This window comes from Eschscholzia californica, unplaced genomic scaffold (assembly GCF_041429995.1).
Source record: "Eschscholzia californica isolate CP2 unplaced genomic scaffold, dmEscCali1.0.p SCAF_2, whole genome shotgun sequence".
Taxonomy (NCBI): Eukaryota; Viridiplantae; Streptophyta; class Magnoliopsida; order Ranunculales; family Papaveraceae; genus Eschscholzia; species Eschscholzia californica.
In genome coordinates this window covers 55,222,452-55,247,379 of record NW_028238309.1, presented here as the reverse complement: position 1 = coordinate 55,247,379, position 24,928 = coordinate 55,222,452, and the positions used below count along the sequence as shown (strand labels likewise).

At 35.8% G+C, this 24,928-nt stretch overlaps 2 protein-coding genes and 1 long non-coding RNA gene across 6 annotated transcripts; all 3 read left to right on the top strand.

Annotated features, from left to right (window-relative positions):
- The first annotated feature begins 4,473 nt into the window (after positions 1-4,473).
- LOC147559179 (uncharacterized) lies at positions 4,474-9,598 on the top strand. 4 transcript variants are annotated; one of them, XR_015234512.1, is made up of 4 exons: positions 4,474-5,441; positions 5,648-6,750; positions 8,837-8,896; positions 9,162-9,598. XR_015234512.1 is itself a non-coding variant. In XM_086661003.1 (3 exons), the coding sequence occupies exons 1-2, from the start codon at positions 5,415-5,417 to the stop codon at positions 6,746-6,748; spliced, it is 1,128 nt and encodes a 375-aa protein (XP_086517129.1). In that variant the 5' UTR covers positions 4,598-5,414; the 3' UTR covers positions 6,749-6,750; positions 9,162-9,390. The 4 variants fall into 4 exon arrangements, 2 of the variants coding, with proteins under 2 accessions (XP_086517128.1, XP_086517129.1); XR_015234511.1 differs by having other exon boundaries at positions 4,505-6,750; XM_086661003.1 differs by lacking the exon at positions 8,837-8,896 and having other exon boundaries at positions 4,598-5,441; positions 9,162-9,390.
- A 3,405-nt stretch (positions 9,599-13,003) lies between these two features.
- LOC147559178 (uncharacterized) lies at positions 13,004-14,451 on the top strand. Its single transcript, XR_015234513.1, has 2 exons — positions 13,004-13,139; positions 14,218-14,451. It is a non-coding gene; the product is annotated as an uncharacterized LOC147559178 (long non-coding RNA).
- Positions 14,452-21,705: 7,254 nt separating this feature from the next.
- LOC147559177 (Pre-rRNA-processing protein TSR2, conserved region) lies at positions 21,706-24,179 on the top strand. The gene is made up of 4 exons (XM_086661006.1): positions 21,706-22,131; positions 22,302-22,393; positions 22,972-23,086; positions 23,878-24,179. Exons 1-3 carry the CDS (start codon positions 21,924-21,926, stop codon positions 23,047-23,049), a joined length of 378 nt encoding a protein of 125 aa, XP_086517132.1. The 5' UTR covers positions 21,706-21,923; the 3' UTR covers positions 23,050-23,086; positions 23,878-24,179.
- Positions 24,180-24,928: the final 749 nt, after the last annotated feature.

The following is a 24,928-nucleotide window of genomic DNA, read 5'->3' as shown; positions in this document are numbered from 1 at the left end:
GGAGATATGGTGATGGTAATGGTGGTAGCGGTGGTGGTGGAAGCTTGGTGATGGTGGTGGCAGTGGTGGAGGCTTGGTGATGGTGGTGGCGGTGGTGGCGGTGGTTGTGGTGGTGGTGGAGGCTTGGTGATGGTGATGGTGGTGGTGGTGGAGGTGTGGTGGTGGTGGAGGTGTGGTGTGAAGGAGTTGAAGGAGATGTCCTTCGACCAAGATGACAATGCGAGCAATATGTCGGCTAGGACAATTGACGAAGAAGATCATCAAGTCCGATTGATTTAGGGGTCGTAGCGTTTAGCTAGAAACCAACTACGATCGTCGAATTACGAAGTAATTCGCGGCTAACTTCGATCGGATCCTACATCGGGTTACACATAAGAATGGGTATTTAATCGGATGATATGACTAGTGGGAGTGTGATATAACATTGGGAATGTCCCATAAACATATCTCACAGGCCTAAATAGAATTTGGGCAAAAGATAGCAAAAAGGCCCGAAATAAGGGTTTTGGGTCTAAGTCGATTCGGGCACTTTTAGGGCTCGGATTGGGCTGATTTTTGGAGGGACGTTTCCTTATGTTATGAACATTAAATCTGCCAATTTTGGCTGGGTTTGGACGTCATCTCCTTAGGGAATTGAGAAAATATCAACTAGTTGTTATTTTCGACTATTTCCCTAAATCTTATTCTAAAGGGTGTTTTAGGAAACCTAAAAGGAGGTGGATTCTTATTAGGGTTCTATATAAACACTCTTAGGACAGAGAATAAGGTGTGGAATTTCTCTCTAAGCTTTCTTACTCTACCATATCAAGTAGAGAGGAGAAAGTGAGCTAACTCCCAAGCTATCTTCTAGTCAAGCAAGAAGAAGGTCTTCTTATTATCAAACCACCATTGGAGTGCTAGCGAGCTTTCAAGGAGGGAGATTAAATACACTATTCGGGGTCCCAAGTAGAGGAGCTACGTTTGAAGCTCTTGGTCTTCTTTAATCTATACAACTAGTTCGAAGGAAATAGCGATTAAGGTAATCTACTATCTTCTTATTGGTTAATTACTAGTTTTGCATGATGATCTTGGGATACTAGTGTTAGACATTAGATGTCGTTATCCGCTATAAACACTAGTATAAGGGTATAATTCCCTTCATGGTGGTGGTGGAGGTGGTGCAAATTTGCGTTGTGGTGGAGCAGAAGTAAACAAGAAAAAAATAGTCAAGTAACTTTGAAGTCAAAAGCAAAAATTTTGAACTTAAAATGGAAGGCAAATTTTAACTTGAGTAAAGTCAAAACGTTTTTGCATTAACAAACTAACTTTTTAACTTTTTTTTTAAATGAGTAAAAAAGTTACTTATTTGTGTGTTGTCAAACGACACCTAAGTGGAGAGAGGAAATGCATTTCTTCATGAAACTTTGAAGGAGACTGTTTATATGTCCCAACCATCTGGTTGTTCATCCTCACTATGTGTGCAAACCTTATAAATCCATATATATGGTTTAAAGCAAGCTCTAAGAGCTTGGTATGAAGAATTAGATGACGCTCTACTTATGTGACGCCCCAAGCCTTAGCAGTTGTCCGTATTGTCCCCGCTTTAACCACCTCACAAAGGTACAAGGTTTTATTCTTGGCAAAGGCACCACAAGGCTACCTAAAAGGCCTCGGTACTTACTAAGCTTGAGGGCACACCTATACCTCAGTCTCAGGACACTGTCGCGAGCGATGTGGGACTATTACAATCTCCCACCCTCAGCGAAGAGCCGTCATCAGTTCTGAAACCACTCTGTGAAGCCCTAAGCCTTAGCAATTGTCTATATTGTCCTCACTTTAACCATCTCACACAAGTACGGAGTTTTGTTTTTGGGGAAAGCACCACGAGCCCACCCAAAAAGGTCTCGGTACGTACTAATTATAAACTTGAGCGTACACCTATAGCTCAGTCTCAAGACACTCTCGCGAGCGATGTGGGACTATTACAACTTAGCTTGGGATTTCAGAAGTCCAATGTTGATTCTTATCTATTTGTATACAGAAATGTCATTAACTTTGTTTATATGTTGGTTTATGTTGATGATATTTTGATCACTGGTTCATCATCCACTCTCTGTCAACAACTTATTTTACACTCAAGCACAAAATTCTCCATGAAAGACATTGGACCTTTGCATTACTTCCTAGGTCGGAGGCTCATAGAGATAAACATGGGATTACTTTTTCCCCAATTTAAGTATATTTTGGATCTCCTACAGAAAACTCAGCTTAAGAGGTGTAAAACCTTGTTCAACTCCTATTGCTGCTAAGAAGAGACTGCTATCCATTGATTGCGTTCCTCTCAATGATCCCATTAATTAGTTACAAAAGCATGGTTGGTACCCTTCAATACCTCACTTGAACATAACCAGATATCAACTTTGTTGTTAGTCAAGTGTGCCAGTTTATGCACAAGCCCACTGATGTTCATCTTAATTCAGCTAAAAGAATTATGTGATACCTAAAGGGTACTATTTCTCATGGTCTTCGACTTTCTAAGTCATCCACATTTGCTTGAAGCTTATTCTAATGTTGATTTGGTTGGTAACCCTTTTGACAGTCGATCTATGGGGGAATTTATCATTTATCTTGCAGTAAATCCTATTAGTTGGTCAGCCAAGAAGCAACTAACAGTTTCTCGTTGTTCTACAGGAGAAGAGTATCGAGCATTGGCCCAATCTGCTGCTGAAGTTGTCTAGATTTGTTATTTACTTCAGGATTTACATTGTTCATTATCTCCTCCCGCTTTGTTACACTGCGATAATGTCTTAGCAATCACCTTAGTTTCGAATCCAGGACGTACGCATAAATAATATGGACATTTCTTAAATTTATTAAGTACACGCATTTATGACATAGAGATATCTATATTCTTAATTTTTTTTGGGGAATATATATTTAATGTGCTATTTAGATATTTATTTTGTTTAACAGTAATATACTTGTTAGAAAGGACAAAGTTGCTATAAAATTTTAAAGTTGAAAAAACAACTAATACTCAGCTCAAAACCAAGATAATGTCTGCGCTCTCTAAAAAAATATGATGATGTCATATCTTGTTTGATCGTGTTAAATACTATGAAAATAGGCTTCAAGGACAATTTTAAAACTCCCTCATTTTTTATACCTTAAATAACCTTTGTCTTTTTGACAATTGTCAAGAAAGCCTAAGATTTAGAATTTTCCAAACTTTCTAAGCTTAGAGTAAAAAAAAACGAGTGAAAGTGAGAGCTAGCCGATTTTTGAATCTAGGGTTTCTATCAAATTTTGTCTATCAAATCATCAATTTAGTTTAGGTTTAACTTTTTGAATCTCTGTATTTGGTGTTTGAAGTTTATTTTATGGTTTTCAATTAGTTTTGGGGAAAGAATTCTAGAGAGAGAAAGTACAAATTAATCAATTATGGGACAATTTTGTTATTGTTTATACATTGTTTTTTTCATAATTGGACTTATAGGCAATAATGGAAGGAGAATCTGTTATTATTTCAATGTATAATCTTACTTCTTAGTAACTATTTTTCTAGGGTTTATGTTGAGTTTGCGAAGCTCTGCAAACTGGTTTGCATTGCCTTGCAATCTTGTTTGCAGAGATTTGCAATCTGGTTTGTAGATTTTTGCAATTCTGTTTGCACTGCTGTGCAATCTGATTTGCCTTGCAATGACTTTGCAAAGTTTCACACACTTTGCAATCTGGTTTGTAGAGCTTTGCAAACTGGTTTGCACTACCTTGCAATTTGGTTTACCTTGCAAAGCTTTGCAATCTGGTTTGCATGCTTTTCAACAAGGTTAGTATTGTCTTTTCCCTATGTTAGATAATTTACAAAATTGTCACAGGGAGTTGAAGCCTATAAAAAGTTGATAACTCCTTTTTAATCAAAGACCAATTTTTTTAGGAAGTTTTGACCAAGTTTCTCAATTTTTTATAGAGATTTAAAAAAATAACTAAAAAGGAAATGTTGTTCTCAATCGCCATTACCACAATATGAATAATACACTTGACCACCAGGACTTTTATACACGAAGTACATTTTTTTTTTCTAGAATTTTGGCTGAAGACTTATTTTTATATTTTTTAAGTTAAAAAGACAAGTTATATCTTTTCTGGTTAAAAACCCAAAATGTAATTATATTTGTATTTTGTTTGGCTAAAAACTCAATATTTTTTGTAAAGTTGTCGCAAAGTGTTGCAAAGGTGTCACAAGTTGTCGTAAAGTGTTGCAAGGTGTTGTTAAACTGTCGCAAAGTGCTGCAATGTATGAACAAAAACAAACTTGTTCATACATTTACAAAATTGTTGAGAGCAAACTGTGTTTAGTTCATAAATTTTCAAAAATATTTTGTAATTTCAACTTTTGGGTTTTTTTGCATTATTATTCCGGGTTGGACTTCATTTGATATTTTTTACCCGAGTTTTGGCCCTTATAATTTTCCTCTCTTTTTAAAATTAGTCATTGTCCAAAAGCCAATTTTGTTTTCAGTCAAAAGGGTAAAATGGAAAGGACCCAGTAACAGATTAAAGGGGTAAAAGGGGAAGGACCCATTAAGAGATTTAAAGGGAGGGGGTGGGGAAGCGATTAATTAGACAAGTATGATTCTTGGGAAAGAAGAAAATGAAAGCCCTCTTCAAAAGACTTGTTATAATTTCTTCCTCCAATCATCCTCTCACTTTGATTCTAAAACCAAAAAATATTCTGAGAAATTATTATTATTCTTCAGCCAAAACAATTCCTACTCATTTCGAAAGTTTCGTTAAAGATCAATGTAAGTCTGGGAACATTAAGAATCTTGATAATGCTCTGGTTTACTTTGATAGATTGGTTTCCATTAACCCAATTCCTTCTACTTTTACCTTTAATCAAATATTAAGTTCAGTTTCCAAAACTAGATCCTACTCAGATGTGTTTACCCTCTATAAAAAGATGATTTTGGTTGGAATCCAAATTGATTTATTCACATTTACTATTTTGATTAACTGTTTCTGTCAATTAGGGCAAGTAAACTACGCATTCTGTGTTATGGGACAATGTCTAAAGAGTGGTTATGAGCCTGATTTGATCACTTACAATACACTTATTAAAGGGGTGTGCATACAGAAAAAGATTAGTACTGCCCTTGAAGTGTTTGATAAAATGACTGACTCTGGGATTCAACCCGATATTGTTACTTGTGGAACTCTTATAACTGGCCTTTGTAGAGTTGGCGAAGTGGGTCTTGCTATTGAGTTCCAAACCAAGATGGTAAAGATATGGAATTTGTCTCCTAATGTTGTTACGTACAATGTGATAATAGATGCCCTTTGCAAATTAAGGCAATTCAGTGAGGCAATTAAATTTTTTGACGAGATGCCTAGTCGGGGAATTATCGCGGATGTGGTGACTTATAGTTCACTAATCCATGGTCTTTGCCAATCTGGACAGTCCAGTGAAGCAGTTAGTCTCTTTGACCAGATGCATAATAGAGGAATTAAAGCGGACGTGGTGACTTATAGTTCACTAATCCATGGTTTTTGCCAATCTGGACAGTTAAGTGAAGCACTTAGTCTCTTTAACAAGATGTGTAGTCGAGGAGTTACAGCGAATGTGGTGACTTATAATTCATTAATTCATGGTCTTTGCCAGTGTGGACAGTCAAGTGAAGCAGTTAGTCTCTTTGACCAGATGCATAGTCAAGGAGTTATGGCTGACACAATTACTTATAATTCATTAATTCATGGTCTTTGCCAATGTGGAGAATGGAAGAAAACAAGAACATATTTCGATCAAATGGTGGAACATGGGATTTCACCCGATGTAGTGACGTTCAATATCTTAGTAGATTCCATCTGTAAAGAAGGAATGATGAAAGATGCTTGGGAGTTATTTCATTTAATGGCTAAATTGGGTGTAGTACCTAATTTAGTTACATATAATGCAATGATTAAGGGATTGTGTTTGACAAGTCAATTGGAGGAGGCAGTGAAATTGTTTGATTCAATGGTAGATACAAGATTGGAACCCGATGAGGTCGCCTACAATACTTTGATAGATGGTTACTGTAAAAGTTGCAGGTTAGACGAAGCTATGCAACTTTTAGAGAAAATGAAACAGAAGGGATGTAAACCCGATGAATACACGTACACTATACTTATCGCTGGACATGGCAAGGGTGGAAGATTTGGAACTGCAAAAGAGTTGTTTATTGAGATGCAAACATGCGGGCTAACTCCAGATCTAGTTACAATTGGCTCATTGTTTAATGGCCTTTGTAAGAACCTAGATATTGACACGGCAGTTGAAATGTTTCAGTTAATGGAGGGTAGTGGCTCTAAAGTTAATCTTGAAATTTATAATATGTTAATTGATGGGTTGGTCAAGGCTGAAAAATATGAAAATGCAGAAAAATTATTTGATAAAATCTTAAACAAAGGATTAGTGCCTGACATTGTAACATATAATACAATGGTTAATTGCCATTGCAAGAAAGGGATGTTGTCAGAGGCTTACAAACTGATTAGTGAAATGGAAGGGGAGGGTTGCTTACCTGATTGCATCACTTATAATACCATCATTTTGTGTTTGCTTAAAAAGCGTAACGTTGATGAGGCAATGCAATTGCTTTCAAAGATGCGTGAAAGAGAATTTTCCCCTAACGATGCCGTTATTTCCTTGCTTGTAAATTTGCTTTCAGTGGAGCAGCTCAAGAACCTAAACTTGTCCGCTACTACAGGAATTGATGGAATCAAGGATTGATTGTAAGTCAAGCTCCTCCATAGACTTTTTCAGTGAAGCTTACTGTATTACTCGTTTATTAGTATTTGGCTTTGTTGTTCTTATAAAGTTGAAGTTAATATACTATTTAGTCTAGAGTGTTTAGCTTTTATGCGAACTCTGACTTCAAATATCTGAATGTAAACATGCCAGCACCAACCGAACACCATGAATTGAAGATGGTTAAGATCCACCAAATTCAATAATTAAGACGAACATAATAGAGGCCAAATTACTCTTCTTCTTTCATCAAGTACTTTTTAACTTATTTTTGTTGTTGGGTGCAATCTGTTCGATGATTTTGGTTTTGGTGCAGATCTAGCAACTTTTAGGTTTCTTCCTTTTTTTTTTTGGAAAAGTTAAATAATATTTAATAGAGGAACCAAAAAATTTACAAGGCTCTCAGGTTTCTTCTTTTCCTTTCCACTGTTCTCTTCTCTGCTGATCTTCATAGCAAATAGAATCGATCTCTTGGTAATAGAACAAAATTGAATTCTCATACCACTGCTCTTCTCATTCAACCGTTTTCAAAAGTCTCTTGTCCATCTGCCGAAACAGGTTCACAATTGTACAATCCACCTAAGTGGCTAGCTCGGTTTGCAGATCACTTGTGACTCCATCCTTCATACCTGTGGTGAATAAGTCGACAATTTGTAGTGTTCGTGTCTTACTTTCTGATTGATTGGGGGCTATCCTTCTCCATATGCCTTCTAGTGTATAAAAACAAGAATACTGAGATTTTTTTCTAGATATTCTGGCCGACTTAGTTTCATTTCAAAATGTTTGTTTTATGTCAAACTTGGACTTGAAGGTCATCAAGTTCACTTGCTGCTAACATCTTTACATCCATAGACTCGATTTCATTGTTTTATGTCAAACTTGGTTTGATTCAGAATCTAAATTCTAAAAACTCTAAGAGGTCCTTCACTTCTTTGCCGTATGTTCATGATGAGTTTGTGGCTTCATAATTATGGACCTCGTTACGATAATATCTAGCGTTTTAGTTTATTTTGTTTTGCTGCCACAAATACATTGACTACATAGTTTTTGAAATTTACAATAACATTAGAAATATTGTGCATCAACTGTCGGTTTTACAATAATGTCCGAGTCCGAGACCACTCAAAATTTACATTTTTGAGGAAGCCGATTCATACTTGCAAATCACTCTACAATCTCTCAAAATCAACCTAAAATCGATGAGAAGGATCGATTTTGTGTTGCGGGGCACCCAGGGTACCTTTTCCAGAACCATACATATTTTGCAAGTAGAGAGGGGCGCGTATAGAAATTTTGCCAGGCGCCTGTAGTCGGAACCGAATTAAAATTGAATTTGTTTTGAAAATTCTTTGTTCCCAGTCGTTGGTGTTAAGAAAATCTGAGTTCTAGGAATTATTGTAAGCGAGTGAATGTACGAGAAAGATCGATGTTGGGACTTGGGTGGACGACCTAGAGAATTCCAATAGAAATCACTATAAATATTAGATACTCTGTAATAATATTCTTGTTTACCTGCCTTTTGTGTGAACTATGCTGTTTGTGCATGACAATCAATTATATTTTATAGATAATGAACACCATTGTTAATTTACCATTCAGCTGGGTATACTTTGATATACAACAGCTGCTTGTATTTTTATAAGTGGGCGATATTAGTAACAGATAGTCATAGTTGATGATTGGAGTACTGGTCATACAAAGTTAATAGCTTAGGATTTTGTAAGAAGGTTCTCAATAGACAATGTCAGAGTTATTCCTCTGCAAAGGGAAAGCTTTTAGAAAACTGAACCTCTCTAAGTTTGTTCTTTTTCTCCTATTAATTATTATAATTTGACATGATAACATCTAATGCTCGCCCAGTTCTTTTGTTGTCGACTCAAATGATGTTTTCACTTGACAAACACGGATATAAAACCCTATTATTATGTTTGTAATTTTTTGGAAGAACAATGTCATTTCTTATAGATTTTCTCACAAGTTCTTTTATGCATTTCTAGTTTGTTAAAATCTTTTGTTTTGTTAAACAACTATCAACTGAAGCTATTTAATTCTACGAGGCATTTTTAACAGGGAATGCTCCATTCACGTGGTCAGTTACAATTGATGCTTGACACTGACGGTGCAACCAAGGTTAATGATCACAACTTCTTTTAATGATCTAAACCTGCATATGTCTTTCACCTGTTTACAACAACCTACCTCAATCAGTTCATGCTTTTATGGACTTTGGTTTTAGATCCCACTTTCAGATAGTAAAAGATCTTGGAGACCCATTATTAGGACGCGTAAACTACAATTTAGGTTTATAATTGGGGATTGTAGTTTCCTTACAATCAGCTAGTTTAATATGTGTTTCAATTCATAATGAAGCTTAAAAGCTGTTTTTTCTGAAAAGGTGTAGCTGAAGCTCAATTGATGGAGAAAATGGAGATAGTAAAGAACTTATAGTTTGCTTCGGCGAGATTCGGATAGGCTTTGTTCCAACTGTTGGTGGAGATTCACTTGCTGAAGCACCAGCGTTTAAGAAAGCTCCTGCTAATGTTGCTGTCGGAATAGCAAGAGTAGGCAGGACTTTAGCTTTTATCGGCAAAGTAAATGATCAAATAATCATTGAGTTTTATTTACTTTTGGTATTCTCAATTAATTTATGACGAGAACAGTCATGCTTCCATTTGGTTCAAGATTCAGATCCAATTCATTTTTAGAAATCATTAAATATACATGTTTCGTTGTTTTCTTGTCAATGTCTTAATATGAAAAGAACTCGGATCTTGGTGCTTTCCATATCTGGGTTTAAATTCACAAAGTTCTAAAATAAAGTTTCGGATGCAACCCAGATCTTTGAATATGTTTTTAGTCCTAAAAAGATTATTTAGAAGTGTTAAAGTCACCTATCATGTTCTAATTGTGGGTATGCTTTCATGAGTGAGTTGTTGACTATCTTTATCTGAGGTTGGTGATGACGAACTTGGCTATATGTTAGCTGATATATTGAAGCAAAGTAATGTCGACAATTCGAGCAGGTGTTTTGATGCCAAAGCAAGACGGCACAGGCTTTTGTAACACTAAGAGCTTATGGCGAATGTGAATTTATGTTTTTTCGAAATCCAAGTGCAAATATGCTTCTTCATTAGTCTGAACTCAATGTGGACCTTCTTAAGCAGGTAACCTTTTACCCTAGACTTCAATTTGAGATGTTATATATACCTTTATTTCTGTAAGGAACTGTCTTCCCTTCGATTAAAAAACCTCAAAATTTCACTTTGGTATTTCGCAGGCAACTATATTTCACTTGGGTTGGCTTCTCACCAAAAGTGGTCTCTTATTTAAATGGCTCTTTTGTTAACTGATTTGTGTTTGGGTTTTCTTACAGATAAGGTGATGTAGACGCAGCGGAATAATTAAAGAACAATAAAATAAACTAGGAACAATTAAAGAAAACTGTAAGAAACGATAAACTAAACTTAAATTCTTAATAACTCAATTGTTTTTCTCTTCAAGGTGAATAATAACATAGACTAGATCCCCTTTTATAAGATAATAAACCTTCCTAGATAGACTCAAACTAGGATTCCTAAAATAATAAACTACTCAAACATAGAAACTTTAAAATAAATAAATATCAAATTAAAGTAACTTCTCTTCTACTAACTAAACTACTATTATGACTTAATAGGGTGTGGGCATGCGTGGACGTGGGCCCACACGCCTATGCACCTGCATCAGCACCCTGTTCCCCAGAAGGTTCGTCCCGAACCTTTTCAATGAAGAAAACCTTTTGATGCACCCGCATATGATGAACCTCGCCATACCTATCCTTAATTCCCACTTTTCACGAAATTTGCTGAAAATGCGTAGAAGACAAATCTGGACCAAAGTACCAACTATAATCTGAATCAGAGGGTACAAAGATTCACTCCAAAGCAAGAATAGTGAATAAGCATCCAATAAATTTCGACATCTCCCATCATCTTTGAAGTGGCTGACGAAGATTGCAAATACTAACTTCCTCGTTCGCGGAAAATCAATGAAGAAAATTATCTTCCAATCCAATATGTATTCAACCTTGTTTCTGTTAAGAACAACATGAAATACCAAATCGAAGTTTCGACCGAATTGTAGATAATGAATAAAAACAAACGAATCACCAGGTTCCCAAGTATAAGTATGAAAATTTTCAGAACTTGCCATAATCCGAGTATTGTTATGAGTATCCGCTTGTAATATTGTAGAGTACTCAACCAAGCCTTTCATCTTGTTATGAGTAGCTGCTTTATGTTGAATTTGGTGTAGGTAAGAAAAGTATGCATGTCCTTGAGAATCATCACAAAGAGAAATTGGACTAACATAACCACGATCAAACGCACCAATAACAAAAGCAGAATCAATTCCATGAGAAAACTCAACAGAAACACTCTCATCGACGATGAATAACTTTTGTACTTCGGATGGTAAGTTATCATCATGATTGAAAGCAACTGGACTAGGGAGTAAAGAGGAGTTCTGGGCTTCACCAACATCATCAATGTGTGTCAAAGAATTCATATCAGTTTCAAACGTGTTGCCTAATACCGTAGCAGTGTCATTCAACAGAGGAGACGGGGTAGTTAGCTTTGATGGTTGGGGAATCGCGGTTTGGCTTGTGGGCGGGTGATAGTTCAGTTTTTATGAAAGGATCTTGTGAAAGAGAATTTCGGATTCGCGGGTTCAGTGAGAGGGGTGGTTGTCAATGGGTCGGTAGTAGGTGGGTTGGGTACGGCTTGGTTGAACCAGGGAAGTTATTGTGGGAGCTGGATACAGTTGAGTGGGTTGTTGGGTTTCAATCTCCAAGGTTGGGATGGGATCAAGAAACGGTTGGTTAAGTTGTTGTGGAATTTGTTGATTGGGTAGGAAGACTGTGGTGTTAGGTATGATTGTGAGGTGATAGTTGTTGGGAGGAATTGGAATTTGGGTGGTGCTTGTAGTTGGGATTGAAAAATTAGTAGTGGAGAAACTAGGAGGGCCTGTAGAATTCAGGTTGTAGTCTAAATAACGATGGTTTTGCAAAGAGTTGGATTGAGAGCCCTTGAAGTTGGTGGTGGAGGAAGGTGGGGGTGGTTCGTACTTTGGTATCCATTATAGGTGTTGGTGGAAGTGGGGAAATTATGATAGTTGGATTGGTAGCCATGAAAGTTGGCGGTAGAAGTGGGGGAAGTATAAGAGTTTGATTGGTAGCCATTATATGTGTTGGTGCTGGAAGAAGGGGATGAATACGGTTGTGGAGGTTCGGTGGTTGTAGGGTGTAGAAAACCTATGACAGGGTTTAATGAGTCGGTGAAGGTGATGTGGGTTGTTGGTAAATACGTTGTTGAATATGGTGGTGTTGTATAACAAGAGTACGGAGGTGGTGGTGGTGGATATGGTGGAGGAGAATATGGTGGTGTTGTGGGGTTTATGTAAGTGAGTGGGAAAACCGGTGATAGTGGTGATGTAGGGGTGATGTGAATCGGGATTGGGGTCGTGTTAGGTTGTCAAAGTATGGAATTTGAAGTTGGTGTTGTGGTTGGAAGTGATAATGATGCTTGAATGGAAGTAGTAGAAGAAGGAGTAGTGGTAAAAGAGGGAGACTTACATATGCCTTCGAGTTGTTTAGATAGCTTCATGATCGAATCATTGACTTTATCGAATTTTTCCATAGTTTCTTTCTTGTGATTTTCGAATTTTTCCATAGTTTCCTTCTTGTAATTTTCGAAAGCTTCTTCCAATTTTGTAACCGAGGATAACTTCTTGTTGATGTTGTCCCATTCGGAGGCAAAAGTTGGTGTCTTCTCTTTAATTGTTGGAGTAGGAACGGTAGGATTAACCATTGTGATTGGTTAAAAAAAAAAATTTGGCTCTGAATACCACTTGATGTAGACGCAGCGGAATAATTAAAGAACAATAAAATAAACTAGGAACAATTAAAGAAAACTGTAAGAAACGATAAACTAAACTTAAATTCTTAATAACTCAATTGTTTTTCTCTTCAAGGTGAATAATAACATAGAATAGATCCCCTTTTATAAGATAATAAACCTTCCTAGATAGACTCAAACTAGGATTCCTAAAATAATAAACTACTCAAACATAGAAACTTTAAAATAAAGAAATATCAAATTAAAGTAACTTCTCTTCTACTAACTAAACTACTATTATGACTTAATAGGGTGTGGGCACGCGTGGACGTGGGCCCACACGCCTATGCGCCTGCATCATAAGGGAGGAAGAATTCTCGTTCTTAACTAGAGGTGGTGACCCTTATGATGATAATGTGGTGCTAACTAAACTATATCACCCTGATCTGAAGCTTTTGCTTGTAACTAAACGACCTGATGGCTGCCGTTATTACACTAAGGTATGAAAACTGATTTCATCCGTTATTACACTCTTTTGGAAGGACTATACTTTTGCTGATCCAGTAAACAACATAGAAAGTTAGAACCTTTCTCTCTCTCTCACACACATTTTCCGCAACTGCAATTCTAATGGTTAGACATCTAAAGGGAGCGAGAGTTTGTAATTTGAGTACACTCAACTCAACATTATCAAGCTAATAGTGTACGTAACTTCCATCGAATACAAATCCAAGGAGATCAGCTTCTTAGCCCAAAACTAATTAAACTGATATGGAAGAAACCAATTCTCCCAAGAGTAAGCTTTACGTTACGGGTGCTGGTCATACAAAAAATCCCGACCTTGGATTTTCTAAAGAAAAGAGGCATGCACTTGGCTAATAGATGTATACTATGTAAGAAATAAAAAGAGTCCATAGATCATATCTATGGAATTACTTCCTATCCAGCTTAAAGGTAAGTTGGTGTAAGCCAAGAAGCATAGGGGACGCGTTAGAACAATGGGAAGGTCTCAAGATGAAAAAGGATCATAAAAATTATATGGAGCCTAGTCCCAATAGCAATAGTTTGGTACATTTGGTTAGATAGGAATAACAAAATCTTCAAGGAGGCGAACACAAATAGAAAGTTAGACATAGAGGACATCAAAGGAACAGTTTTCTTTTGGTCTAGGAACCTCAAGGAGTATAAGAGTGTTACCTACACTGATATGGTATTTATTTGGGAGGTTTGGATGTTGTAACATTTTACCATTCAGTACTATCTTAAACCGTGTAAATATTTTTTATTTATATATTCATTCAAATTTTCAAAAAAATTATCAGTTGTTATAAGTAAATGTACTCCCGTCTTTAGACCTATTTTTGCATAATATCTCTAATATTATCTCCTCCACCGACGACATACTAGTTTTCATTTGGATTGAAATATTTACTTATAGGTTTATTATAAGTAAATATCTCATACATAGAGTTCAGATTTTGTGATGTAACCGAAAACTTCGGTTAGGAAGCGCTCTAAATCATGTTAGTCGCTTACAACTCTTGCAGTGATTATTTGTTTATATTGATAAATTTTCAGATTGAATGATGGAGAGATGCCACATAGTCTTGAAGGTTGTTTAAGCAGACCTATACATGCACAGAGTTTTTGGTATTGAATTGTAACTAGCTCCTTGTTGTTTACTTGACTTCTTATGACGTACTTCTTATGGAGGGTTATTTTTGTATAGATCTTAGTCTAATGTAGTTTCTTTTTCTTCATAATGTTCGTTACATGTTCATAGAGTTTTGGTTATTTTAGTTTTTGGATCAATAGAGTTTCTTTACTTGCAGGTTTCTATCTTATTTTTTGATGTACTGTTGCAGGTTTATTATAGTTTGCGGAAATAGAATTTTTTTTTACGGCGGCACTAATGATATATGCCGTCGGAAATAGTATGATTTGGCGCCATTATTCCAAGACTATTTCTGATAGCATATATCACTAGTGTCATGGGAAATAGTTTTTTTTCGACGACTGGCGTTTAACAGAAAATGTAACTGCTACATCACTATTTCCGACGAATTTTGACAGTCTTTTGCCGTCGAAAATAGTCTTCATTCTTGTAGTGAAGGTGTATCCAAAATAGAATGACTTAGTTAAGGCGCTAACTAAATGGGAAGTAAGGAACAAAAGATGCATAAAATTCTGGCTCAGTTTTGGAGACGCCAGGCCAATTACTAAGCAGAGGTTGATTGTGTAGTCCTAGACCTCCCAATTGCTTGAGGAGACACATTTTGGACCAGACTTTTGTGCATATGCTTTTTTATTTTCCCCACCTGAACGACGTCTGAGAAGTTGTTGTGCGCTTGCATATGATTTTTGGGATAGCAAAATATTGCATTTGGTATCGGGGAACGACCACCGTATAGCCAAGATGACCACGGTGCGCCCAACTTGAGACAAAATTATTCTGCCACTTTGAAATATTGCATTGATGTGGTCAATAAGATCGTGAAAGATCTTGGTTTTATTAAATCCAATAAAAAGTCCGAGTCCTTGAAATTCTAGCCTGTAGTAGTATTGAAATGGAAAACAAATGTGCTACTAGTGATAAAACTTAGACCATGTTTGCGCCCGGAAATGAAATGGGATTCATGGGAATCACATTCTCGTAACGCGATTCAAGGGAATCAGATTAGTTGGCGCTACCAGTGGTCAGCTTTCGGTGGAAGGAACCCCTTCGCCCGAACATCCAGGAGAGAGTGGGAGAAGGTGAGACAGAGTGGGGGGGGGAGAGAGGGAGTGGCCAAAGGTAGTAATAACCGGAATGATGAAGATGGGAGATGTAAGGAAGAAGATGAAATTTTGTTGCCCCTGGAAATCTGACAAAACTCACAACTTCTTTTTAAAATTTTGTACTTCGAAATTTTTTCCTGTTTTCTACCGGGCCGACCTAACTGAAATACCGAACTATATCTCAAACTCACATTAAATTGAAACATCGCAATTCAAACGCCTATCGTTACTCTTTATTAAAGAAACAATAAGTAGGAGTTTTTAGTTTAATATATAACCTACGAAACTATTGTTATTTCTCATTTAATATTCATGCATCTTCACATATCTTCATATCTATATATAACAGATATCTTCTAGTTAGTATCCATCAGGAGGAAAAGAAATAACATACATCTTTAAAATGGCTAGGTTGGGAATTAACATTATGTTGGTGCTATTCTGTTTTGTTGTCTATGCATCTAATTTAATCACACCGGGAACGGCAAGAAAAGAATTAGATAAAATAGAAATACGAGAACCTTTCCCAACCAAATGTAGAATTAGTCCATCGACAGCAGGAACTTTGGCAGAACATATTTTAAGGAAAGCACTGCCGAAGAAAGACAATGTTTATGATATTGACGCGTGCAAAGATCTCGTCAAAGCTTCTAGGTTCTGTTGGGATGCTGCTATTCGACTAGAACGACGTACAGACCTGAAAAGTTTTCTTCAATGGGCAGACAACTACTGGAACGCATGTGTATCGATTGCGTCTCAGTAAAGAGATATTGTATTTGCTTTTTATCTCGTGTCGGCTAGCAATAGCACACATAAATAAAGTCAATGAATGTTTGTTAAACGTATAAAATTATAAAAATATTTCTCTTGATTATATTGCTTTTCACAATAATCTAATACCTCAATTAGTATACAATTGTGATACTTGGTCCGACACAACTGGCCGACCCAGCCAGACGAGTTACGTGGTCAGCCAGGATCTTGAACTAATTGATTGAATAAGACTTCATAGAGGAACTTGCTTGCAAAGTAGTAAAGTTTTCCTGAACACATAAACAACTTCTAAACAAAAAAAAATACATTCTACAACAACACTAGACACTGAAATAATATACTATTATTAGACTTTATAGCTTCCAAATTAATATAGATTGTTCTAATATATTTCTGAAAATCTCTCTACATCACACCCGGGTGACGGTCTAAGTGGAGGAGTATAGAAACCATATTGTGGGAAACGGGTGTACTTTCGCGAATACATGGGTTCATTTCAGAACAAATAATGATAAAACTGCGTAATTTAGTTTGCTGGAAAAGGAGAGGTTGGGTGCTTCTCTCACCACCTTATTTCACAATGATGAGATTCGTGTCGTATTCACAAGATAAGATCATTTTGATTTCGCATTATAGGATCAACTCAGAGAGATTTGCGGATGTGCGGTCCTCAAGAAGATGAGCAAAGGGCGTTCAAATGAGTTGGTCTCACGACATTTTCGACATGTAACATGATGACTATGAGTTGTTACAAAGGAATTAGTATTGTGGTGCAGTGGCGATGATATTATTAGTTATGATGCGAAAACTAGAACCATTAAGGCACTGGTTGAAGATGTGAGATTGAAGGATTTTGGAGCAATTCTTCACATGCATGAACACTAATATTTCTTTGGGGTATTTAGCGATACCCCCTCATCCCTAATGTCTAATTAGGGATGCCCCCTTTTTTAATTAGATATTAGGGATGCCCCCTTTTTTGCACTTAAAAGTACAAAATTACCCTTATCCTTATTATTTTTTTTTTTTCTTCAATTTCTTATACCTCTTTAATGTTATCCTTACCAACTTATTTTCGTTTCTCATAGTTTTTTTTTTCTTTTATCCATCTTTTTATAATTTACAAACAACATTTTCGAAAAATTAAAATTAATAAATTAAACCAATTCGAAATAAAAATTGTAAATTCTAAGAAAAAGATTTAACTTCACATTTGTTTTTTCATTTTACGTTAAAATTGATATATGTAACTAATTTGAAGAAGACTTCTTGATATCTATCGTTCTTTTTATTAATTATAACTCGTATACATTAAAAAATTAGTAAGTTAAAAAAAAATTATTACAATTTACGATTTTTATTTCGAATTGTTGTGATTTATCAATTTTAAATTTTCGATAAATGTTGTTGGGAAATTAGAAAATGATGGATAAGAGAAAAATAAATATGAGAAACAAAAACTTGTTGGTAAGCATAACACCAAAGATATATAAGAAATTGAAGAAAACAAATGAAGATAAGGGTAATTAAGTACTTTTAAGTGTAAAAAAAGGGGCATCCCTAATATCCAATTAAAAAAGGGGGCATCCCTAATTGGACATTAGGGATGAGGGGGTATCGCTAAATACCCCTATTTCTTTCAATAATATGGCAGTTAGGTTTAGGTCCAATGTCACCAGGTACGCGAATCATTCTGGTACGTAGTATGTGTACCGGTACGTGGTACACATTATCGTGGTGTTTCTGGGCGTGGTAGGTTTATACCCGCCACCCCCATTCACCAACTCTTGCTTTATGGAGTATTTGCTATAATCTTGTAAAGACTTCTCACTCAATCTTTACCGTTTATCTGATAAAATTCATACACTTGTACTAAATCTTGCAACACAACTTATATTGGTGTAGTTTAGGTTATTTAAAAAAAATTGAAATTACAAAAACATCAAACAAAAATTAGTAGAAATCATGTTCGTGATAAAAATAAATTTAGTAACAAGTGTTGTAATTTTGTTGTAACAATATTTGCAATTAAAACATTAATGTTGGTGGATACCAATTAGTAGTTATTTAAGAAACATTAATTAGTAGTTAATTCTTGAATTAATTTTCTTTTTTAATATTATCTAACTGTATCTTTCGTTACTTCTCAATTAAATCGACGGAGCGGAAACAAAAATAATGTGTAACTGAAAAGAAATTTTCCGAACCGTAGTTCTATAAGTAAGAATGATATTTCTGGTATCTACTGCAAAAGAAAAAAAATTGAAAGTACAAAATATACATATCTAAAGAACAAATGGCGAGGTTGGGCAATGGATTACTCGTCGTATTGTGTTTTATTGTCTACTCCATGATTTCGATTTCACCTGGAATGGCTAGAAAAGAATTACTAGATGAAATACCTGAGGAAGCACCATTTCCAGATAAATGTATAACTAGTCCATCAACTGCTGGAAATTTGGCAGGACATATGATAACAAAAACATTGCCCAGTAAAGACTTCATCTCCGATGTTGAGGCGTGCGATGAACTTGTCGAGAAAACTAAGTTTTGTTGGGATGCTTCTATCAATCTTGAAGAGCCTAAAGATAAAGCATCCTTGCTTGAATGGGCAGAAAATACCTGGAAACAATGTGTCTCTATTGCATCTAACTAGATAAACTCGCATAAATGTTTATTGTGTTCGACTATATGTTTCAGTACACATAAATAAAGTAAATTTTCTAATCCTTTCGTGTACGAGTATAGCTCTTTCTATTTTCAGAGTGTATCCTTTCTCATCAATTCATAGCGAATACACAAAGACACATGGGGCATTAACGAGCATATCCCGGCCGCTTATAACGTCTTGCCTTGAGGGTTGTTGCAAACTAGGACGGCCCTGCTCGCTGAACTAGACACGACCCATCAAGAGCCGTGTCACAACCGTTGTGACTCGCACGTTAGACTCGCTTTAGTACGCCTAGCCTCCTGCTCAAGTGTACTAGTTGAATGTAGTTAAGAATTCAAGCTTATTTTACATTTAGACAACTTATTTCAAGATTGTTTCATATTTTTTCAATTCATAAATTCTCAATATGAGAAATTAACTTTACCTCCATTGAAGTTCTGGCCCATGCATTTACATCATTAGGCCATATTAAGGAAAACCATTGGTAGGATGAACCAATATGATAAAATGTGGGTTTGGTTCAAAGAAAATTACATAAATTCCATTTCTCATTCTTCTTATTACTCTGTTGACAATTTTTGTCACTCCTATTATTTACATATATTTGATCGTATTTACGTATTTAGAAATTATTATTTATATTTAAGATCTCATTTTCGCTCAATCTGTTAAAGCCCCTTATATTTGATATATGTAAGCATATATTTGACAAAAAATAAATTTAAAATTTTGGAGAAAAGGCATTTAGAAAGGACAAATTCACACTATTTTAAAAGAAATGTCAGCATTATTTGTATGCGGTGGTTTAACCAATTAAGACAAAAAAGCAAATACTCGGCCTATATTGACATACATTAAATCATCTTAAAAGCGATCAAGAAACTAATATTGTTCGCTAGCTATTGGACTCAAAGAGATCGATTGGCAACGTTCCCACGCATTCGTTGTCCATTGACGAGAGATATCAATATACTTCCGGAGGTTAAAATGAGAAATTGTTGCCTCCAAACAAAATTTTCCAGCCAATACTATTTCTTGACAAGCTTCGACATCTTGAGGTTCGTTTTTATCTGGCAAAGATTTTGCTAGCAAATGTCCTGCTAACGTTCCAGCGCTCCCTGGACTAATTCTACATTGTGATGGAAATGGTGCTAGTGCTGGAGTAGATACGTCGTCAACTTCTTTCGTTGCCACTCCCCCACTAATAAAAAGTGTTGCAAAGACAACAAAGTACAAAATCTCCATAACTCTATCACTCCCCAACCTCGACATTTTATACGAAAAAGTATTTTTTACTTTTTCTCCAAACTCTTTATATTAGTTTTCTGGTAGGAACTAATAGAGAACCCTTATTTATATCGATTGATATGAAGACACAAACGTTAGAGGTGTAATAAAATTACTTGTAACCGCTATAGGGCATTCACTATTATGTATTTTGAAGCCATGGGCGTTGATGCATGTTATTCAAAGAGCTTTTACGATGGTCGCGGCTTTGGGGAATAAAGAAAATTCTCTGGGGAATAAAGACTAAAGGAGCATATTTACATTTTAGACCGAAAATTTACAAAGTTGTATCTTGCCCCCCTAATCTTCATCTTTCACTAAGTTTATCTTCTTCTTCTCTCTAAAAACCCTAATCCAAGAAACCTAATAGTAGTACTACAAATCAGAATCCCGAATAAATCAAGAGAAGAAGATTGAGGAATTTAAAGACCAACGGGGTTCTTCCTCCATCAAATTCGTGTTGGAATGGATACTAAATCATTGTCAATCAACTCACCCAATTTTGATATAACATCACTTTGTAGGTTTCAAACTAATTGGATTTTTGAAGGTGTATGAATATTTCTTCTAAATCTCAATTTGTAACCCTAATCCAAGAAACCTAATAGTAGTACTACAAATCAGAATCCCGAATAAATCAAGAGAAGAAGATTGAGGAATTTAGAGACCAACGGGGTTCTTCTTCCATCAAATTCGTGTTGGAATGGATACTAAATCATTGTCAATCAACTCACCCAATTTTGATATAACATCACTTTGTAGGTTTCAAACTAATTAGATTTTTGAAGGTGTATGAATATTACTTCTAAAACTCAATTTGTAACCCTAATTCCTCAATCTTCTTCTCTTAATTTATTAGGAATTTTGATTTGTAGTACTATTATTGAGTTTCTTGGATTAGGGTTTTTAGAGAGAAGAAGAAGAAGAAGAAGATAAACTTAATGGAAGATGAAGATGAAGATTAGGGGGCAAGATACAACTTTGTAAATTTTTGGGTTAAAAGTAAATATGCTCCCTTAGTCTTTATTCCCCGGAGAATTTTCTTTATTCCCCAAAGCCGTGGCCTTTACGATATTTAATTTTTTGCGTGAAAAACATCGATCAATGCCCTAAATATGGTTTAATGTCGAAGGAGCTTAAGTGCATCGAAACTGTTTCACCCTCTAGCGAAAATTTGAGCCCGCCCGTTTAGGTTATGTTTTACCGTTTTTTTGTTTGGTGTAGAGTTGGTCGAGCACTCGAGGCATAGAGGTTAAAGGATTACATATTTAAAGGCATAGAGGTTAGCCGATTACATATTTAAAACCCCTTAGAAACCTACATAACTTTGCTATTCAATTTATAAGGATAAGAGGGTAGTTAGGTAAATTTGTATGAACTCTGATTGAACGTTCACCTTTCTTTCGACTTCGGGTCAGAAATTAAACTTTCTCTCTCTAAATCTTGTCCAGCCAGATCAGCCTGATCGGGATTCAGGCAAGTCCGGGGGATTCTCATATCCAATTCATATCCACACAAAGAGACAAAGTTGGAGCCTCGTTTAAATTTGATCCTCCCATTTGGCGCCATTCATTCCCTCTCCGACTACTTATAACAATTTCTCTCTCTTTTTTTCTCCCCTTCATCCTCTGCTGACCTTTTCCCTTTCCATCTTATCTTTCTTTCTCTCTCTCTCTCTAAATTCCACTTTCTCTCTCTAGAAACTCGGCGAAGAGTCAAAATCAAGAGAGATAGGAGGAAATTCTAGAGAGAGAGAAAGTAGCAGAGAAGCTTCATGGAATCCAATTATAATGGACGCCATGTAACTTCTCAGCAAATGAGACCTGAATCATTATCTATATTCATTGAAGGTATTTCTCTTCTTCTAGTTAGATGGACTGCTCTTCAACTCGCCATTAAAAACGAGTGGGGTGGGAAAGATTCAATTCAGAAATCAAAGCAATTAGCCACCGATATTTTCTCTTGGTTCTCCCAATCCAAAGGTATTATTATTATTAAACGATGATGTAATCGAATTTTTGCCCTAATTTTACCTTATGATATTGGGGATTAATTTGATTTTTCTAGTTTTGAAAGTTTCTTTTTTTTTGCCTAATCTTATAAAATGAAATTTGTAATCAACAATTTTTCCTGATTTTTTTTGTGGTTTTAGTTCCATTACATGAGGATGATCTTGAACACATGCTTGATGAGAGAATGCTGCTTTCTTTCAATACCGAAATTGACGATGGCAGCATTGAAGAGGTATAATCTTCTTTAAGCCTTTCAAAACCAGCCTTCCAGGCCGCTAGTGTAATTTTCCGCTTTTGGCTCTTCTGAGCATCACGTTTTAAAATGCGGAATAGTGCTTAATCTCTTAAGAGGAGCACCACACTCTGTCTCACCACCGATGTGGGATTGATTACAAAAACATTGAATTTCTTCCCCTTTATTGTACCTAACTAAGCATGTGATCTGAAAATTTGATCTCAATCCAATTGATTTTTCATAGAAATTGGTAATATATTGATCAAAAGGTGCAGTATGGATTCCGTAAGGGGCACGAGAAATCCAAATTGCGTTTACCAACCTAATGTCTATAAAGTATAATAAGAGCACCCATTAGATTCGAATTAATAAAACACATAAACAAGTTCGAGCTATTAAAGCTACCGGCTGTTTAACTATCTCAATTCAATCTTTGAAAAACAGCTAATTCATCTCTTGAGGTTCTTATTTGGGGAAAATTAGTTTTGTGATGTCTCACATATTGATATCAAACCGATCTGTAGTAAGTTAAGCCTATATTGCTCTAAATCATACAATGTTCTATTTATTTGTAGGTAGCAGAAGAATTGATGATCATTTATGAAGAATGTTTACAAGGAAACTATGAGTCAGTTGAAAAACTAAGGAAATAAATTAGTAGAGGCAGAAGTTGTGACTCGACACAGACAGGTTAGCTATTCTTTTTTATTGTGACACTAAAGAAACGAAAGTCACGACTCACTTGTAATGAAGATTTTGCCGAAGGAATATAAAACATTTTTCATTTACGAAAGTAGAAGCAATATATCATGACACATTTTTCATTTCTATAGTCAATAATGGTCTACAATCTCTAGCCCTTGATTATCCATTTGCTATCATTATAAATTCAAATATAGACTCAGTAATCACCATCGTTCTTCATAAGAACAAAGCTTTTTCAGATCTCCAACTTGAACTTATTCGTCCTTTCTTCGTAACAAAACTGCTAGACCAACTTAAAGAAAAGATGTTTTGTTCAATCATACTTCATTCCTATGTGAGATGAATCACCCTTTTTAGTATTTTGCCGTGTAAGTACTCGAATGCTGCTCATGTTAGTAACTTGGATACTCTTGCAGATACTTGCAGATACTAGCAGTCACTGTAGTGGGTACGGCATACGTCATTTTGTGTATGTTGATCCAAAAGTATAACTAACACAAGCAAATATCTACACATATATACGTATATGCATGTACAAAACGTATGTGTGTGTGGATGTGTCTGGTTGTATCCTTGCACTGGCCCATTATCTACTCATTGTATCTAACACCTTGTGCCGATGTTAAAGTCATTGGTTTACTCTGACAAACTCAAAGAAAGAAATGATCATTTCATCTTATTAGCATGGAATATGAAATTGATTTGTTTTCTTTGCTTTCAACAATAAAGAAATACATGGAATATGAAATTGATTTGTTTTCTTTGCTTAATATCAGGTAATCATTGAGGGAAAACGAGGCCTTGTCGATGCATCCTCTTTTTTTTTTTGTCGATGCATCCTCTGTAGTAGATTATGATTTTGAACCACCCGATGTCGAGTTTTAATAAGTCAGTTGACCATGTGCGAAATGGAAAACCGAAGGCATACAGTTTGTTCTTCTGTGTGGTTTGTGTTGTTTTTGTAAAGCCATCCAAATTTACATAACTGTAATTTTGTGTAAACATATATATATGATTCAGTGATTTCTTGTAATTTTATTAATATAAAGTTTCCTGAAGAAGAGTTTTCTAATCTTTAGATATTGCTTTAAATTTCATGGACAATACAAGTTATCTTAATTCAACTGCAATCAAGATATAATTCAACCAGTTACTGTTGAAAGTGTCTTGAATATGGGTCGATATCTAATCCAGTTTGCGACCCGTAAAACCGTTTTCAGAAATTTTTGGGGGACCCGTTTGGCTTATCTGTAGGGCTGAGCTTCAGGCCTGCCGAAGCATAGCTTATGTCCGTTGACTGCAAGGTAGGGCTTCTATTTATAATGGGTACCCAAGTATCTTTTGGAATTAGAAAAAGAGGTTGTGAGACGGTGGAATTAGTGTTTCCAGTGAGACATATAAACTAAAACTCTAGACATACCTTTGTAACTTGTTCTCCATTCATAGTGAAAATCATCGCGCCATTGGTCGTCATTTTGGTTCAATGAACCGAACCACGAAAGTCTTTTGTGTTCTGTGTGATTATTTATTTTGGTGAGTGATTTGGGGAAATAAAAAAATTATCCGGGATAGAAAATTTTAAAAGAAAGATGTGAATTTTGACGAATTTTCCGGTGTGCAAAATTTTAAAGGAAAACAAGTCATCTTCTACCTTGTCTCTTATCACTTACTCCGGCTACCACCACTAATTCCAGTCACCACCTCTAATTCGGCCACCACCATTTTTTCCTTTTCTTCTTCTTCTCTCTTTCCAATAAAACTACAACATACGTTTATCTTTCTTATCTCTACTCCATTTCTCTCTCTCCATTTCTCTCTCTACTCCTC

Excerpts from the sequence above, each read along its gene's own strand:
- LOC147559179 (XM_086661002.1), top strand. The coding sequence starts at position 4,631 with ATGAAAGCCCTCTTCAAAAGACTTGTTATAATTTCTTCCTCCAATCAT.
- LOC147559177 (XM_086661006.1), top strand. The coding sequence starts at position 21,924 with ATGGAATCCAATTATAATGGACGCCATGTAACTTCTCAGCAAATGAGA. Across the intron at positions 22,132-22,301 it reads TTGGTTCTCCCAATCCAAAG|TTCCATTACATGAGGATGAT; the intron begins GTATTATTATTA and ends TTGTGGTTTTAG. Across the intron at positions 22,394-22,971 it reads ACGATGGCAGCATTGAAGAG|GTAGCAGAAGAATTGATGAT; the intron begins GTATAATCTTCT and ends ATTTATTTGTAG.